Here is an 18518-nt window from a genome sequence, read left to right as displayed (position 1 = left end):
CATTGGAGTTAACAGGGGCGGTAGATCAGTTTATACTGCGCAATAAAATAATTTGACAGTGTCACAGGCAGTTGCCCACGACAGTCGTGGATTCGCTCTCAGGGTTGCGTCTTACACTCGGCCAGCAAGTTGAACAGAATGGACGACGAACAACCCAAGACCCTGTAAGTGTGTGTGTTAATGTTGGCTAACTATCCATTTGCCTTGTCACATAACATTCAGTGCCTCCAGACTAGAGTGCCTTGCAGAATATAGCCCCGTTCTCTCGTATGGAGAGAACGGCACGCCAAACTCAGGTAAAAATCTTTGAATTTAGCGTAGCTTTGCTTGTCGGTAAACGTACACGCCTCATAAAACATGATTTAAGACATATTTTGAATCGCTGGGATCTACTGGTGTATTCGGCATATTGATAATCCACCGAGCAGCGCTGTATTTCAGTAAAATCTCAACTTTTAGAATCGGTTCACATTGCTCGCTAGCGCCAACCGCGGTTTATTTTGGAGGAAGACGACTGCTGGAATAACAGGCGAACCATTTCTAAAAGTTAATTTGTTTTATTAAAATAAATGCTGCTTGATGTATTGCACGTGTGCCGAATTGAAGAGTGACTATTTGTTGCTTAATTTCTCCTAATTGTTGTTCTACGGCGTATGTAAGTATGCCGATGACCAAGGCAACATTAAACTGCCAGATGTTTGAACGGAGTTTGGTGTGAGGGTCTGTACATATAAGAGAAGGCACGTATAGAATCATGAGTGCATTCATATTTAACATGGGTGGTCCCTGTTATGTGTCAGCTTTGTTACTACAAACGTAAGTGGTGGAGCTCTTGTCGCATGGCTATCAGTTAAAATGTGTTTAAATCATATAACGTCAACGCATTGTCTAGCTAATGTAATTGAAGGCATGACGTTAATTAGAAAATAGCCATGCTCACTCTCTGGTTGCGATAGGTAACCTTAGTGTTTTTCAGCAAGCATGCTAGTCAGACGTGTCCATCTCTGTAACAAGCACAATGTTTGAAATATAGTTGCAGTTAACCGGCTGCTAACCCGGCTGCTAGTTGTGCGTTTTGTCCATTGATGTTTGACATGATTATTAACATGATTACGGTCAATTGATTTTGAAAACGGCTTGTAACTTTGCAACACTATTACGTTCTTTATTAACTCTGAAAGATTAACTTAATTCTAACTCAAGCCAGCAAAGGTAAAGGGAGATTAGTAGTTGCCTTTTTTGCAAGTGAGTACATGTAAGGCCTCAAGCATCGTTTTTTAATGACTGAGAGGTGATGTCTCAAAATAGCTCACGTGTTCGTGGCCGCACTCACTCAAGTATGTATAGCTGCTGATTGTTTCGTTCAGTGCAAAATTACACTCGTCTTGCTCATACGGCCTGTAGATGTCACTGTAACTCATTTGCGTTTACTTGGCATCTTGAGTCCGATCTTTGGCTGCATGATTTCCAAATCCAAATTTCTGGAGTTATTTCCGACTTTATTAATTGTGCAATCGATTCCTAGACTTCTTTACATCAAACCATAGGAAGCTACGTTTGAGTACGTGACACCCAAGAGGCTAAACAGTGGTTTTCTTTGTGGGGAGAAAGCCTAGGTGAATGTCCACTGGCAGCGACATTGCCACGCAAAGTTGCGCCCCCCATTTATAATGAGAATAAGTGTAGAAATTTTGTGGAAGATAGTGGGAAGGTGAGTGCTTAAATTTTGCAAAAGTAGGCCATCTAAGTTCATGAAAGGGGCTTTTCTCCTTGGGGACACCACAAGTAAATTAAATGATAACCTGGACTTCCCAGTAGCAACAGAGGCTCTATCCCGCAGATTGGAGAAAAAACAGTCTGGAGTACCAGAGATGCCAACCCAGTGTTTGAGATGCTTAAGTAAAGGTATGATCAGCTGTGCCAAAAGCACTGCACTAAGAGATAGGGGAACTAAAACAGGATTGTTCCTGTGTTAGAAAACACAAGTCATTCAACACCTTGAAGAGCTGTCTCGGTGCTATGAAGAGCTCCAAAACCAGATATTTATGATTGTCATAATGACCGTATGTTACGTTTATTTACACAATTAAAAGGAATGCATTATAGTCCCGTGAATCAAAATGTAAAGTCTTTGCAGATTCACACCCCTACCTAAAGGCAGCACTGCGAGGACCTCTAGATAACAGCTTGCACACTAGGGCAAACGGTAAAGTTGGACATGGAGTTGAATTTTAACAACGAAATCAAACTCTAGAGTGTCTATTTTTGCACATCTATTTGTATACTCCTGGAGGAAGGCAATGTGCTTGACTAGCCGCTTCTTGCTTCACAGTATGTGGTCAAGATTTCCTCTTGTTTGGATTCAAGATGCATAACCTTGGATAACCTTGAATGCCTCTCACCCCTATCTGATGTTTTATAACCTCCAGAATCCATGTTCTCTCAGTTTGACATTGTTTCTTCCCTGTGTGTATCATGTCCTTTCTGTGTGTCTAGGTATGTGGGGAATCTGTCCCGGGATGTGACAGAGGCCCTCATCATGCAGTTGTTTGGCCAGATCGGACCCTGCAAGAGCTGTAAAATGATAGATGTGAGTTCATTTGCCTTCTGTCATACTCTGCCTTGCTGTCTTTCTCTCGCTCGTTAAAATACTTAGGCCACAAAATGCCCCTTTGGCAGTCAAGTCTAATGAAAAGTGTCCTATAACACTGTTCAGTCTGCGCGTTCATACCACAAAACCTTGACCTGCTTCCTCACCTTGTACTGCGATATACTCACTCGCCCCAGGTGACTCTGGTACTGGTTTGCATAGCCAAATCTTTGTAATTACAGTGGTTCATCTAAAACAAATTTCCCTGCAAATATCTAGTCGCTAGTAGATCTAACTGGTATGGAAATGTATTAGGTTTGGGAATGCTACCTTAGCCCTGGCTGGTAGGGAAGCCGATTAATGACGGTGGATGGACAACTTGCCCAACTCTATTCAGGTTCGCGGACTCTCTTTTCTCTTTTGGCTTGAACCCAAGTAGACACAGGTCCATTTTTTACCATCTTGCCATTACAGAAAAAATATGCCCATGATGTGACTGGGATCTGAACAGCAGCGCCATTGACTCAGCGTGACAAATATTATCGTGGAACGATAATATCTTTTTATTGCCACAGTGACTTATCTCCTTTTCCTGTCCACTCCAGACAGCAGGTCATGACCCATACTGCTTTGTGGAGTTCTACGAGTATAGACATGCTACTGCCGCAATTGCAGCCATGAACGGTCGGAAAATACTGGGTAAGGTAAGCTATCATATCTACTGGGTGAGTCAACTAGCTCCAGGTTTGGTGGGGAGGGTTGGAAGTAAGCGGGAGCAAAGAACTTGTATCTTGGTAAAATTAATCTCATTGCCCCACTCCTACTCCGCTTAACTGATTTTGCTTTATTCCCCTGTGCACCATATTGAATTGGAAACATGGTTGGGGTGGGAAAACCAGGAGTACTGCATTGTTTTCCATGATCTGACTGCTGTGAATTTAAAGTATCACAATTCTAAAAACAATAGGTGAAATAATTGTAATAACAATTTTGGTTTGCTTTTGGTTCTTTCATTTTTCTTTTTGGCAACATTTTTCATCTTCATTTGAAGTATTTATTTCAAAGTAGAGATAGACAGGAAAGATTGGGAGAGAGAGGTTGATGTCATTCGACAAAGGTCCTGGGCCAGATTCAAACCCAGGACGTTGTGTTTACATGGTACGTGCTTTATAGCACTGAGCCACAGGACCCCTTGGCGACATTTTCTTGTTTTGGCATTAAGTCAGTAGATAGATCACCAAGTCACTCCCATGTACTGAAAACATGAAAGCCATGATGGTAAAAAAAATATTGGAGTCTGATAATAATGTGCCTGTAATTACAAAAGTGTATAGATAAGAATGGCATGATGTTTCAAATGGGCCACGCCTGCAAGGTGCGGTATAAGTGCAAAACCCTGTTAAATTTCTATGGGCAAAACAAAAAAATCAACATTTTCTGTGGTTGCGTTTTATGTGAAATGTATGTGGTGTTGTTAATTGCCCATAACCTTTTAACGTCTGTCAAACAACTGCATGATCATAATAACTGAATTATCTGGAAGTTGCAAAATGCTGACAAGCTAGCAAACTTCTGTGCAAACCTCCGTTCAAGAGGGGAGGCAAGGTAGTATTTTGAGACTTCTAGAAAAAACATTTTAATGATCTTGCTGTTTGACAACCATGAAAAGGTAATGACAAATGATTTACCCCATATAGCCTACATTTCACATAAATTATTAGAACACAGACAAAGCAACCACAGAAAATGTCGATCTAGGCTTATGCTTGACTTTGGAACAGACATTGACGCTATGAAAAGTCAGTAGTACTGATCTTAGCCATATTTCAAATGTCAAGCTATATCTGTTTAATTTGTGCACTAATGTAATACACCCAGTAGTTATCCTTTGTTTCATTACCAGTCACTTCAATTTTCAGAGGTATGGCCTACTATTATCTTGTGTAATTTTGTTAAGTTGTGTGTGTGAGAGAATTCAGTATTCATTCAAAATTCAAAGTTCTCAAATCTTCAAATCAGCACTGGCTAATAACAAACCAAAATATAGGAGGAGGATTTTTTACTGAGCTGCTTAACGTAGCCCACTTCATTACCTATGGAGCAAATTCTTTCCTTTTATGCAGTCAGTCCGCCACAGTGGCTTATTTTACACACAACAAAACAACAGTCAGCATATATTTCAATAGTCAACAGTCATTGCTGTGTGTGTGAAGCAGTTTCTGGATCATTTTCTGTTGACCCCTCAGACGAGGCATTAAATACCTACAAAAGTTAAGATGATTTTGACCACCTCCAAAATCATCGTAGCTGAATCCTCTGCCTTGGTATATAGGATGCCATGCAGTTATCTAGATAGTAAATTGTTTGTGGTAGATTGTTTTCACAATTGTATTTTGTTCGTTGAAGACAGTTGTGTTCTGTTTCATTCCTTCCTGACTACCAGTGGCAGTAAACAGTTTCACATGTTTCAGTGCTGTGCTGAGTCATTATCCTGATGATGACTCGCAATGTGATAATTTCATAACTCTGTCTCTTTATTTGTAAGTTTAACCTGTGTAGTAAACTACGGCTAACTGTAGGTTCTTCTTGATCTGAATGTTGGGCTGTTCATTAGTTCATGCTGCATGTTTGAGAGTATGCCTTACATCTACATAAGTAAAAGCAGAGTGCTGTTTGGGTTTTTGTCTCGTCATTTTATCGTCCATGTCATCTCTGTTTTGTTAATGGACATTTTCCTTGAGTGATATGCCATCTATGTACAAGTTAATTTAACATGGCCCTGTTGTGATATCATGCTACATGTGACATTCTTTAACCTATTTGAAATAATGCTCTTCTGTCCCCCTCCGTATTTATTGCTATGTGTTCTTTTGCAAAATTATTTGCACATAGAATCCAGATAAGAGCAACTTCAATAAAGACATATTCAGTTGAAAATATTTTATCCTCAACAGGTAATGAAGGACCGTTTGAGGAGTATAACAAGTTCGTATAAATCTCTTGTTTGTAAGTCCCTTGTTATTTGGACCTTACTTCCTAGAGTTTTGCTCCAAATTTTTACTAGACTGAGCCTGAAATGTTCCTAATTATGAACGTGAAATCTTTATGTCCCTCTGTACTCTCCATTGTTTTTATTTATTAAGTTTTATTAATTTATGCAAACAAAATTGTATAGACTTAGATAAATATAAATGGATAAATACATTTGCAAAGGTGTTTTAAAAACCCAAAGCGGGTGTAAACAGACCACAAGATTTCTCAATCACAAAATATGACAAAAGTAACACTGGTGTGTGACAAGTCCTCTAATCAGCAGAAAAACACCTTCACATCTTCAGGCAGATTTAACTTCTCACCTCTTTCTCTCCCTTGCTGTACATCTATCTCTCTTGCAGGAGGTCAAAGTCAACTGGGCCACTACCCCAAGCTGCCAGAAGAAAGACACAAGCAGTGAGTAGTTTTTGAAAAAGATTAATGGTTTCTCCATGGAAAATTGTTTTTTTGAGGCCAATACCAATATCTCATCCCCCCCCCACTCATATCGTCCAGTACAATACAGATTGTTGTACGAATTTCATACAAATACATGTGCAGAACGGGGTAAGCTTTTCAGACATCCCTTCAAATAATTGTTAATCACGAGTGTTGGGGGTAACACTCATGATGGACTAAGACTCAACCATGTGAACTGGAGAAATAAAAATTTAATTTTGTTGTCTTTCTCCGTCAGTATGTAGAAATCCCTCACCGCAGACATTTTCTAGGCTTTTGCGCAAATTCAATACATTCTCCACTAGGCTAGATAAAATACCGGAAAACAAAAGGGACTGGAGCACACTGATAGATTCACAGCCTTTAATTGCGCAAACAGACGAACGTTTCGACACTACTGTGTCTTCATCAGAGTCAAAGTGGACAAAGACATGAGGCAAACAACATATATAGTCAACCTAGACCAGGTGTACAACTGTCATTGGATAATTGGTTGAACAGAGTTTCAAATCTATTGGATAATGAATCCAAGGGTGGGAGTTGCCATAGTCAGTGTCAACAAAAGAACTTAGACCTTTGCTGTCCTCGAGCTGAGAAGCACCTGATTCAGCCGCATTTTGCTGGAAGATGCACGGAGAAAACTGTTTCAACTAGATAAAATGCCGCCCCCTTTTGGAAGTAATCGCCTCAGGGAAAGAAGCAGAACTTCCACACATACACATTCCTGGATTGAGGCCTAGAGATTTTTTGCCATGCAGTACTATTTAGCTTAGTGACATAAAAATCAAACTCTGAAGGGCTGGCTGCCTTTACATTTAATTGTGCCAAAAAAATCTTTTCTCATGCCTTCAGAATTGTTAAGTGAGATAGCCCTACTTGTGGTGGCTCAAGTAGGACAACTTGCAGTACAAGTTGTCTCAAACACAAAGCAGTGCATTGTATGATCGTCAAAAGAAGGCAAAATAATCTTTGCTGCTCCAAAAGTGTGATAACCTGAACATGTGATCCAAATTGCTATTTGCTTATCAGAATGGGGAAAGAAATTAAACAAAACAAATGATAATTTTGTCCTTAAATGTAGCCAATATTTTCATTGTTGATGGACATGCCCTGGAAAAATGTGAATGTATCCATACAATTATATATATGCCTTCTGTGGAGTTTTTACTATTGATCTGTAAATGATGAATAACACAAACCATGATATATTATCTCAGTTGTGCTAAGCATTGTTTTCTTGTATGGACTAAAAATGTGAATGTGTGTTTTAGGTCACTTTCATGTCTTTGTTGGAGATCTAAGTCCTGAAATTACCACAGATGACATAAAGGCGGCTTTTGCTCCATTTGGGAAAATATCGTAAGTATATCTTCACATTCATCAAAGCAGTGGTTCTTAAACGCTTCAAGTCTGAGACCTAGATTGAGTAAATCATGCTAATCTGAAGTATCTACTGTATATCATATCTAGATCTCCAGCTGTTCTGGGTGCACTCACTCAAAACCCTTCCTTTTATAAAACGTACAATTGTCAGAGTTAATCTCTCTTGCAGCATTTATTAAACATACGTTTTTAAGAAATGCAGTATTTCATGAAATGGAAGGCTCTGGCTAGTCCGTATAGCTTACTTTTGCCATCTGTTTCTTGGCTTACCGTGTGCTATGTCTGTCCACAGTGATTCCCGGGTGGTGAAAGACATGGCCACAGGCAAATCTAAAGGCTATGGCTTTGTCTCGTTCTTCAACAAATGGGTAAGTGCGACCGTAGGCAGCTGCTGGGCTAAGCAATCATTTGCATGTTTTAGAGGACAGAGAAAAAACACTAGTGGGTGCTGCTTGTCGACTTAATTCGGGTCAGGGTTTACTGTTAGATACGTCGTGCTTGATTTTGCTGACTCAGGAATTTGTGTGTTTCCTCTGTGTAATCAGGATGCAGAGAACGCCATACAACAGATGGGAGGACAGTGGTTGGGAGGTAGGCAGATCAGGACCAACTGGGCCACAAGGAAGCCTCCCCCTAAAACTACCTATGAAAGTGAGTTCACGAAGACATTAAAGATTGATTGAGCTCTTTTAGCCAGCATGAGGTACTGCACTGCAAGCATACAAACTCGTCATTTTACTGTCAGTGCACTCGGAAAGGTAAAGCCAGTAGGGGAAAATCTGTTTAGTATTGTTCTTTTTCTTCATCACTTTTTTTTAATCATCAATTGAATTTATTCGGTTAGTGCTCTTGATAATTTAGCTGGCATTAATAGCAACATGACATGAACCATGTTTTTCTTTTTTTTAAGCCATACTCGTAACTGCCAAAATAAAGGAAACACTTGTATAACTGAGGGATACAGAGTATATTGACAGTAAACGCTTCTACCCGGTGTGATCCCTAAGATAATTAAGAAGTTAACATCCCATCATGTCTAAGGTTATGTATTAACTGCTGGGCAGAGCCAACTGCCTATTATTTTGGCTGCCATGGCTCAAAGAAGAGATCTTTGTGACTTTGAAAGATGGCTGGGTCTCATTTGGCTGGATCTTCAGTGACAAAGACTGCTGAAATGACTGATGTTTTACGAGGAACAGTGGCTGTGCTTGATGTTAGCATGGAAGTCTGAGGGAAGAGAGAGATGTTCAGAAGTGTATACTCCTTGAATCTGATGTCCGTGCAAAGGTTTGAGATGCCAGGAAAACGGACAAGTAACTCTGAATCAGTTGACTGCAAATGTCAATCTAAGGTATGTGCAGGCAGCTTCATAAAGAATAACCTGTCAAGAAACTCAGAGAGGCATAGCATGGTTGGGTTCCAGAGCATAAGCCCAAAGTCCCTTACTATACCTAAAAATGCGCTTTTGCTAGTGAACTGGTGTAGAGAACACAGGCAGTGGTCTACTGAGCTGTGAGGGGAAAGATGAGTCATCCTTCACCCTGTTGTCAACAGGCAGATGGGTACATGTGTGGAGCATGCCAAAAGAAATCTACAGGCCCATGTGCTTGTTTTCCACGGAAAAGGGTTCTGGCAGCTCTGTCATGGTATGGGGTGCATTTTCTTGCCGTGGTTTAGGTCCATTGAACCCTTAGAGTGGTCACTGAACGGTTTCAGCATTAAAACAATTATACTATGGTCACCTGAGTGGCTAGATCTTAACCCAGCTGAGCACTTATGGGAGATTCTGGAGCAGCGCCAGAGACGTGTTCCACCACCATCAAAACAACAAATGATGGAATTTACATTTTTTTATGTTGGTGTTTCCTTTATTTTGGAGTTATCTGTGTGTGTATTTATATATGAGAAGTTTTGTTCCAAAGTGAGATATCCACCATTTGAAGAAAGGTGGGTAAAAGCATGATTTACAGCACACCATCCAAACAAATTATGATACTTAGTACGTAACTTAAAGTTACTTACTTACTTGCCTGTGTGTGCAGCTCTCCAATACAGTCCTATAGGGCCAATGGATTCTCAAAGAAATCAACCCCAAAAGCACCTAAAGCATGTCTTTTTCAGCATGGTGATGCTCTCTGTGTAAGGAGACATGTATTTAAATTTCAGTCGATCCATGACCTGGCAACTTCCACTATTTACTTTGCACTACTTTACACAGCAGTGCATGTAGACAGGCAGCTGCAGCCAGCATAGAGTAAAGAAGGAAGTAATAAAGCAATGGCCAAGGTAGCATCAAACTGTACATTTGTCTTTTTAGTGTTTTTATTTTTTATTTTTGGCACATCCATTGGCCCTGTAGGACTCTATTGGAGACCTGCGGAAGTAAGTCATAAGTAGCTCTATGTTGAAGCAATTGACAACATTTTGAGTTATGCTTGAAGTCCCTAGATGACAAATGCAGACATGTGTTCCTACAATTTTCTTACCTTAGACATCTACAGTTGAGCTTTTATTGACTGTGAGAAATATTCTAGGACAAAACACAAACAAATGGAATAAAGCAATGGATTGTATACCTAATTATGTCTTTCTTGGAAAGCAGCAAACACCAAGCAACTATCGTTTGATGAAGTGGTGAACCAATCCAGCCCCAACAACTGCACTGTGTATTGCGGAGGAGTCACAGCAGGTCTCACAGGTCAGTCATAGACCTTCCCTGAAATCAAGCTGCAATTTTAGAAGCATTACTCATACATGGAATATTAATATAGCTCCTGTTTTTTTATAGAGCAAATTATGAGACAGACCTTCTCACCCTTTGGCCAAATAATGGAAATCCGTGTTTTCCCAGACAAAGGCTACTCATTTGTGAGGTAAGCCTGCGTAGCCTGATGGTAGTGTCTGATTGACCTGTCAGATCAGGCAGATATATATTTCATGCTGTAAAAATTGGATTTTCAAATATGAACCTAACTTCTGTGTACTTTAGTTTGAACAGTCTAATTTGTGTCACCCCTCTTCTGTGTCCAGATTTAACTCCCATGAAGGAGCAGCTCATGCCATTGTGTCTGTGAATGGTACATCCGTAGAGGGCTATGTTGTCAAGTGTTACTGGGGCAAAGAAACAACAGATGTGGCTAGCCCCATACAGCAGGTACAGGTGCCCCAGGTACGTAAGAAGCCCAAGGATTGTCTATCATGATCACCCTTAGCTTCATAAATAATTTATGATGGTCAGCTGCTAGGTGTAGAGGAAAACGCATAACTTATCAGATGAAGGTCTCACAGTGAAACATCAGTTTCATTGTTGTTGTGCTCTATGCCCACCATGATATTCTGCCTCCTAAAATATCATTCTGTATCTCAGCAGAACAAAGTGGGCTTTACAGCACAGCCCTACAGTCAGTGGGGTCAGTGGTACGGTAACACCCAGCAGATTGGTCAGTATGTGCCCAATGGATGGCAGATGCCCACCTACGGAGTCTATGGCCAGACCTGGAACCAGCAGGGCTACAAGTGAGTAACTGAGCCTCAGTAGGCGAAAGGAGCGGCTGTGGAATGTTACCCAGGACATGCAAAATTCATTTGGTCTTGTTCACTGCGCAATGTTCAAATGAAAAGACACCATGTGCCGGTATACTCTGTTGTTGTTTGTAGCAGCTGTAGGCTCCCTGTGTTACTTCTGTTTCAATCTATCCGTGTCCTCTAAATGCCCTCCGTATTTAGACATTCTCTATCATCCTTTGTCATATGCCTTTGTAGTTCTGCTTTTGAAATGTCCTCTCCTGCAAGCACTGCCGTTTTTCTTGCACCATCTATCTCAGCTTCCCTCCCGAAACCCGTCAATCCTCTGATTTTGTGAATTCCATGCCCACTGCCCACATACCCATTACTTACTGTCCACTCCACTTTCTCTCACAATCTGACTCTCTATTTGTCTGCTAACGATGTTGTCTCTGTGTCTGGTGTTTACAGTCATGTACATGCTGGGGCTGGATGGACGGGTGTGGGTGCGGTGAGCAACGGTGCTGTGGTGGAGCCAGGACAGGGAGTCAACGGGACGGTCCTAACCAACCAGGCTGGCATGGGCACAGCTGGCTACCACACCCACTGATGAGTGGCCGAGGAGGGCCCACTCTCTGATACTCTGAGGCCACAAGGATGATCATTTGTTGGGGAAAGAGGGAGTTAGATGTGCCCTCTCTGTTACCACACATAATTAATCTGTGGTAGGGAGGTTGGTATGCTCTCTCCCTACCAGCCCATACCCCCACTCATTGCCCAAATCTGTAAGTTTAAAGAAAAAATCCACCCTAAAACACTTTGACACTGTTAAAAAAAATAGCTATTGGCGATGCACATTGCATTCCTGGGTGCATTTTGTTGTTTGGTGGTGTACTTTTCTTATTCCGGCAGATAACTGGCCGTCAGGTTGAGATATTGCCAGCATAGCTACAATGGAGTTTAACAGGAGAAAAATGTTCAATCTAAAACATCTACAGTAAACGTCAGGTTTTGGTGTCAGTCCCACAGAATTGAAGAGAAAGGGCTTTGTTTTAGACTCACCATTTTGCACCATTCAACAATCATACAAGGAGAAATCCATCATAGAAGAGGCAGAGAGATCAGTTTCTCCATCGACAGCAGCCTCAGTAGTCCATAATACAACGCAGCCACAAGACTCTTGCTTTTTCTCAACTGGAACCTCTCGCTCTCTTGCTCTCACTATGCTATCGCTGTTGCACTCTCCACCTACACGTACAATCAAGCTGAATACAAGTCCAGCCAAATTGTCTGGGGTTGTCATTCTGGGAAATGTAGGAAATCGCTAACTGAAGTAGAAGTAGACAAGGCAGGCTGAGGAAAAACAGATACAACAAAAGGTAAATTGCATCACTTCATCACAAAATAACTCCTGGAATGCATTGAATGTCACAAATTGATGATTCATAACAGCATAAGACTATCTGGTGGAATTTTCCTTTAAGGTGGGTAGGAGTGAAAGGAAAGGCTTGTCATCAGAGGTGAAGATCCCAGCCTTTGGATAAGAAACGTGTGTGTGTGCTCGTGTGTGTGTGCATAAACAGATGCATTTACACACATAAGACCATGTCCGGTTCATTTTTTCATGAATCAGAAAGGACTATGCCATTTTTTTTTTTCTTTTTGCTACAGCTATTATAAATAGACAAAATGAGACTTTTTCTTGCTTTTTTTTTTTGTTTTTTTTTAAGCAATTTAAAACTGCTGACATTGTATGAAGAGCTTTGCCTTTTGTGTTTTGTTTTGGGACTGTCTTATAAAGAAATGTTGAAGCAATGACACCATTGAATCATGTGAAATGTAAGACCTTTTATGTGTGTTTATAAAAGATGAAATGGATGTCAACTGTATTTTTTTAATTAGATTTTCAATATCTCAACTAAACCAATTGCAGGGATTACTGCCATTGTTATCTTACTTCAAGGCAGACAAATGTTGCACAAATACTATTACACTTGGTTACCTTTTCACAAAATTTGATGTTAAAATACTAGGTATTTTGAAATGTTTTGCATTCCACTTCTTTCTTTTGTAATTTCTTTTGGCGGGCTGTTTTTATGTAAATAACCAAACAGTCTGTTCAATTGTACTGAAGCTGTATAAAGAAAAAAAATGATGTTAATTATGGAAGCTTGCTTTTATGATGGAAGGGTTGGGGTAATGGATTATAGAAGCAACTCTTTGGCAGTACCATCCCTGTCCAGTGCCGGTCCATGTTGTTGTTCAGTAGGGACAGTGCAACATTTGATTTTTCCAGACTTTTCCAGACAAACAGCATTGCTATGCAATGCAAAAGGATTTAGACTGCACAGTAATGTAGAGTTTAAGTTATTCTGTGTTTAAAACCTAAATAATGACTTTGGTGTTATTATAGATTAGGAGCCTAAATGTTATCAAACAACCTGATAAGGATCAGAATTTTGCACTGTGCCCACCATAGAGTTTTAATACAGTTGGAAGAGATCCATTGTGTTGCCTTATTTTTAGTTACTTTTAATTTAACCAACCAATTATCAAAGAATAGGCAGTGCCTGAGAATATTTTCCACCTATCTTTTGGCAAGGGAAGTTATATTGATGCTTCAATAACATGTTCTTGCTTTGTCCCATTAAAATGCTGATGCTTAAACGGCTCACATCTGTACTGTCTGCATCTGTTATCTTTAACACTGGAGGGGAAAGTAAAATAGTGTGGAGAAGGAAGGGTTTGACAAAGATTACCATCACTTATAATTTGATTGTGATTGTAGTAACTGCACCCACATGCATCATCATTGTCATCTCACATCTGGAAAGGCCCTGTGCATTTTGTGTGAGCCTCCTCCCTGATAACAGATCAGTATGGTGGGGGAAGACTGTGAGATCGAAAGGAAAGGGCACTGACCTCAACGTAAATTACCTTATTTCCACCCCTAAGAGCTGGTATCAAGGAACAGACCTGGTAAATGACCATAAAACTCCAACTCTCAGCCCTGTCTTTGTTAATCCCCAAAGAGACAGAGTCTGAGATGAGACACGTTGGAATGTGTCCAAAATCAGGAGCAACAAAGTTGCCGAGTTTGCAACAGTGGAACACAGTGCGAGCGGTGGTCGATTCTATGAACTACAGTTCCCATGATTCAGTGTTCCTGGAGAGGCGGACCCTTTTTTACATGTGACCATCTCTAGCCAATGCAGAGTGTCGTTACAGGCGCAATGCGGCTGTTGGGATGTAAGGAGGAATGGCGACGGTCGAGAGGAATAGGAGGCCCGAGTATAAAAACTGAATTTGCTCAAACCGAGGCTGCTCACAGGTAGTTAAAACACCTAGAGAATGATCCTATCAAAGCCGCCGGTGTCTAACAGCGACGAGGTGCAACATTCAAATTGATGCATGTGCAGTGCATAGACTGTAAAAAAAAAATGAGCAGCAGCACATTTGAAGCAGGGGCATGGAGAACAGTTGCAATGCAATCAAATCATATTCTTTAAACCTAATGTAGCAATGTGATTTATGTTAAAAGTTCAGTTTGCAATTTGCCATTTGTTAAGTAACTAATAGACATGGGACACTTTGTTCTGTAATCTCATTGGGCTTTCTCTTTTTTCTCTCTTAAGGTTTCTACCCTTTCAGTTTCAACTCTTTGTGAAAGAGAGGTGCCAAAATGGAAACTGAAGTAGCAGTAGCCCCATCATCAAGAGTGGCCTCCTCCTCCTCCTCCACACCGCAGACTTCGACCACCCAGGCCAACCTGGCAGCCAGACAGAGAGAGAGCAGAAAGACCACACCGGCGACTCCTGCTTTCCTCTCCAACCTTGGCAAGGCCACCCTGCGTGGGATTCGCAAGTGCCCTCAGTGCGGCGTCTATAATGGCACCCGTGGGCTCAGCTGCAAGAACAAGGCCTGTGGGATTGTCCTCAGAGACGGCTCCGCGGGGGGCAGGAGCAGCAAGAAGGGCGCGATAGAGGTGGTGAAAGTGGTTATAGACAGTGGAGAGCGAGGGGATGCGGGGGGAGAGGAAAACGAGGGAGGAGGAGTAGCAGGCGGTGGCTCCGGTGGAGGAGTGCAGGTGTTTTCGGTGTGTCAGAGAGGCCGAGGCGCCACAGCCACGCAGTTCGGCTTTGTGGAGCTGGTTCCCACCGATACCGCCATAGCCACGGGCGACGGAGCCACCCTGCTCACCAGGATCAACCTGGGCCGCTGCTTCCTGCCTTCTTGCCGACAGGGTCAAAGGTCAAATCAGGGCCCATCGCAGTCCGCGGCGAGCAGCTCCAAAGAGGGCTCGTCCTCAGACAGCCTCTGCACCCACATCAAGCACGCCATGGAGTGTCAGAGCCACGCCACCCCTCTGACGCTGAAGAGCTCCATCCTGGAGGGGCTGCAGGCCTCCGTTCAAGCCAGGGAAGAGCTGTGGAGGCTGGCCACCGAGTCCCCGGGGCCCCTGGTGCAGCGCGTCTCTAGGGACACCCTGGTGGTGAAGTGCCACACCGACTCCAACCACCCCCTGGGCCTCCTGCATCTGAGCGTCGGGGCAGGCGGTCTGTCTGAGATCTCGAAGAGCGAGGGGAGGGGCCGCGACGGGCAGCAGCAGGCCGTTTTCCACTGTGCCTGTCAGGTTAGCGCCAGAAGAGGTAAAGCCGGTGTTGACGGGGCAGGTCCGCCCGGGGCAAGCGGATCCTCCACCCCTCTTCCCGCCGCTTCAGAGCCCTGCCTTCACTTCTACGCCTGTGTGTGTGCCTTCGCTAGTGACGACAAACTGGCCTCGGATTTCGCCGCTTTCATCAACTACAGCCCCAGTGGTACGGCGACCGAGCCTGTTGTCTCATTCAGTTTCAGTTGAATTTGATCTATCGTGCGGTTCAATACAGCATATCGTTTTATATTGTGTGTCTTTTTATCTGCCGTGCCCTCAGGTGTGCAGCAAAGTGCCGACTGCAGAATCATTTGTGCTCCGGACAAGTCCCTGCAGCAGGCCGAGCCCATCAACTCTCACCATAAAGGAAAGAGACTTCGCCTGGATGAGTCTCTCACTGGTGGATAGTTTCACAATGATACTGATGACGACGATTCTCCAAAACGTGATCGTCTGAATCTGCCATTGGCATTTCTTATCTATGTTATCTGCCTCTTTTCCAACCTGTCCTTCCTTAATTTCCCCGCCTCTGTCCCTAGTCCCCTCTGTGGTCTTTCCTTCTGGGGCGGGGAGAGAGGGAGTGTCACCCTCCGGTCTGAGGAAAGCCGGTCAGAGGAAAGCCCCTGGTGCCACTGGGCTGAAAACTCCAGGTGCTGCCTGCCTGTCTCACTTCTGACCCCCCCCCCCCCCCCCCCCCCCCCCTTTCATCTCTACTGTGTAAATCTGTCTGTCTGTTCAAGAGCCTTACACCGTCTTAGGCATCTGTCTCTATCTTTATTCTTCTTCTTCTGTCTATCTAATCCTTTGGCAATAATCCTGATCCGCGATTCAAGAGAATGGGGCCGCACTGGACGCAGAGGATATTTGAACAATATTTAATTTATGAGAGACAAACCATTTCCAGCCCCCTTGGCTAGACATTTTTAGACATTTTGTTAAGGATCACACACTGGCTGGTCTGAGCATAGTGGCCCACCTACAAACAAACAAATCCTGACCAACTGAATCATTAGATAATGAATGAGAGTATGCTATGCTGCTTGATCTTCTAATATGTGTGTGTGTGTGTGTCTCAGGGAGCACCCAGGTTGTGGACGAGCATACGGTGACCATGGGCTTCCATCAGTGGCTGGCCAGTGTCACAGAGAGGATCCACCAGACCATGCACTACCAGTTTGACGGTAAAGCTGAAGCACATATACTAGATTACAGACTTTATGTGAATCTGTGCAAAAAAACAGATTTGATTTTGCTAGGCTTACATCTTTTTGAAAATGATTTTTCAAAAAGTCACTTACTGTCACTTACCAGCTGATTCTGCCTGACAGTCTGTGATATCACTCCCTATGAATGTCTGTGTGTGATCGCTGGCTTTGGTTGCTTCATGCACACAGTAAGAAGTTAGTAATCGGGATATTTTTCCATCAGGGAAGCCGGAGCCGCTGGTGTACCATATCCCCCAGGAGTTCTTCAACGCCCTGCAGCACCGCCTCTCACTGGGCTCCAAGAAGAGGAGGCTGCCCAACACCACGACTGGTGGGACCAACATCACTTACTAAATTGATTTATGCATAATCATTTTTAGTTATACATGATCATTTTGATAATTCATACCTAGATAATTCAATATTATTGTTTATCGTCTTTCAGTGGGATTATATTGTGATGATATGGTGATTTTGGGATATCGAGACGCACAGTTTCTGCTGTCTGAACTGATGAGAACAAGCAAATTTTATTTAGAAACTCAGACAAAATGAAGTATGGTAGGAATATTATGTGAAAATTTCAGTTAAGTTTTGACATCACACCATATCGTCATATATATCGATATCGAAAAAAAATCCTTGATGATTATCGTGATATTGATTTCAACCATATCGTCCAGCCCTATTCATACCCGCTTTCTCTTTCTGCGTGTGGATGCCAGCGTTTGTGAGGAATGACGGTCTTCCTCTAGGCTCCTTCTCCAAGTACACCTGGCACATCACTAACCTCATGCAGGTCAAACGCATCTTTGACACCCCGGAGGTAATCCCTCTTTCCCCCCCCCTCTCTCTCTCTCATAAATATTCCTCTGTTCACTTTCTCTGTGTCTAATGTATAGTGAAACACTGTTTTTTTTACCTCTCTGTCCGTGTCCACTAGTTGCCTCTCGAGCTGACACAGAGTTTTGTAAAGAATATTGATGGTTCCTATTCGCCTTTTCGCTGCCCCGAGCCTCCCCCTGAACCAGAACTGCCGGAGGGCTGCAGGACGGATCGGCCGCAGGCTATACGACCCATGGAGCTGCGCACCTTCCTCAAAGTCGGTGAGTAAGACTGCTCCGGGTCATGTTTATAAGTGAGGGAAAGCGTGAGGTTCTTCTGAGCAATGTGTACATCTCTGCTAGGAACGTGCACAGCGGATCAGAAGGAGGCCAGTCCGTTCGTGATCGAGTGGATCCCGGACGTTCTCCCTCGCTCCCGGGTCGGGGAGCTCAGGATCTGCTTCGAATTCGGCCACCAGCAGAGCGGCCAGCCGGAGTTCTGTGACGGACTGAGCCAGAAAAGTAGCGGGACAGAGAGGGGAGGTCGCAGCAAGTCCTCAGCAGACTCCACCCAGCCCAAAAACACACCGACCGTTGAAATCCTCCAGGTAGTTGTCTGAGTTGTGGAATGGTTAACTGCCACCCACAAAACACAAAACACAGACCTGAGATCACTTTCTACTGTTGATATGCAGTAATCAGTGTGAATGTCTGCAATGATTGATTGTAACTGTGTTTCTAGGACATTTATGAACCCCCAATTTGTCATGACAAGGGTCAGATATGAAGTATGTGACTTATATCCATGTTAATATGATGCTGATGATAGATAAACAATTACTATTCAAATTGAATTGTCTTAGATGGTT

General features: G+C 42.8%; 2 protein-coding genes across 6 annotated transcripts; both read left to right on the top strand.

The window, feature by feature from the left end:
- Positions 1-44: 44 nt before the first annotated feature.
- On the top strand, positions 45-13634 carry LOC139648525 (cytotoxic granule associated RNA binding protein TIA1-like). 5 transcript variants are annotated; one of them, XM_071524678.1, is made up of 12 exons: positions 45-164; positions 2497-2590; positions 3196-3294; positions 5986-6040; positions 7354-7441; positions 7758-7833; positions 8011-8056; positions 10068-10163; positions 10254-10338; positions 10496-10634; positions 10833-10981; positions 11441-13634. In XM_071524678.1, the coding sequence occupies exons 1-12, from the start codon at positions 139-141 to the stop codon at positions 11577-11579; spliced, it is 1092 nt and encodes a 363-aa protein (XP_071380779.1). In that variant the 5' UTR covers positions 45-138; the 3' UTR covers positions 11580-13634. The 5 variants fall into 5 exon arrangements, with proteins under 5 accessions (XP_071380779.1, XP_071380777.1, XP_071380776.1 ...); XM_071524676.1 differs by having other exon boundaries at positions 8011-8116; positions 10836-10981; XM_071524675.1 differs by having other exon boundaries at positions 8011-8116.
- Positions 13635-14213: 579 nt separating this feature from the next.
- On the top strand, positions 14214-18492 carry cunh2orf42 (chromosome unknown C2orf42 homolog). Its single transcript, XM_071524696.1, has 8 exons — positions 14214-14300; positions 14605-15786; positions 15901-16020; positions 16697-16801; positions 17049-17156; positions 17551-17651; positions 17769-17931; positions 18013-18492. Exons 2-8 carry the CDS (start codon positions 14652-14654, stop codon positions 18267-18269), a joined length of 1989 nt encoding a protein of 662 aa, XP_071380797.1. The 5' UTR covers positions 14214-14300; positions 14605-14651; the 3' UTR covers positions 18270-18492.
- Positions 18493-18518: the final 26 nt, after the last annotated feature.

This window comes from Centroberyx affinis, unplaced genomic scaffold (genome assembly GCF_046629955.1).
Source record: "Centroberyx affinis isolate AG114_WGS23_722 - 3 ecotype Tasmania unplaced genomic scaffold, CSIRO-AGI_Caff_v1 ptg001223l_1, whole genome shotgun sequence".
Classification (NCBI taxonomy): domain Eukaryota; kingdom Metazoa; phylum Chordata; class Actinopteri; order Beryciformes; family Berycidae; genus Centroberyx; species Centroberyx affinis.
This window is presented reverse-complemented; position numbering and strand designations above follow the sequence as displayed.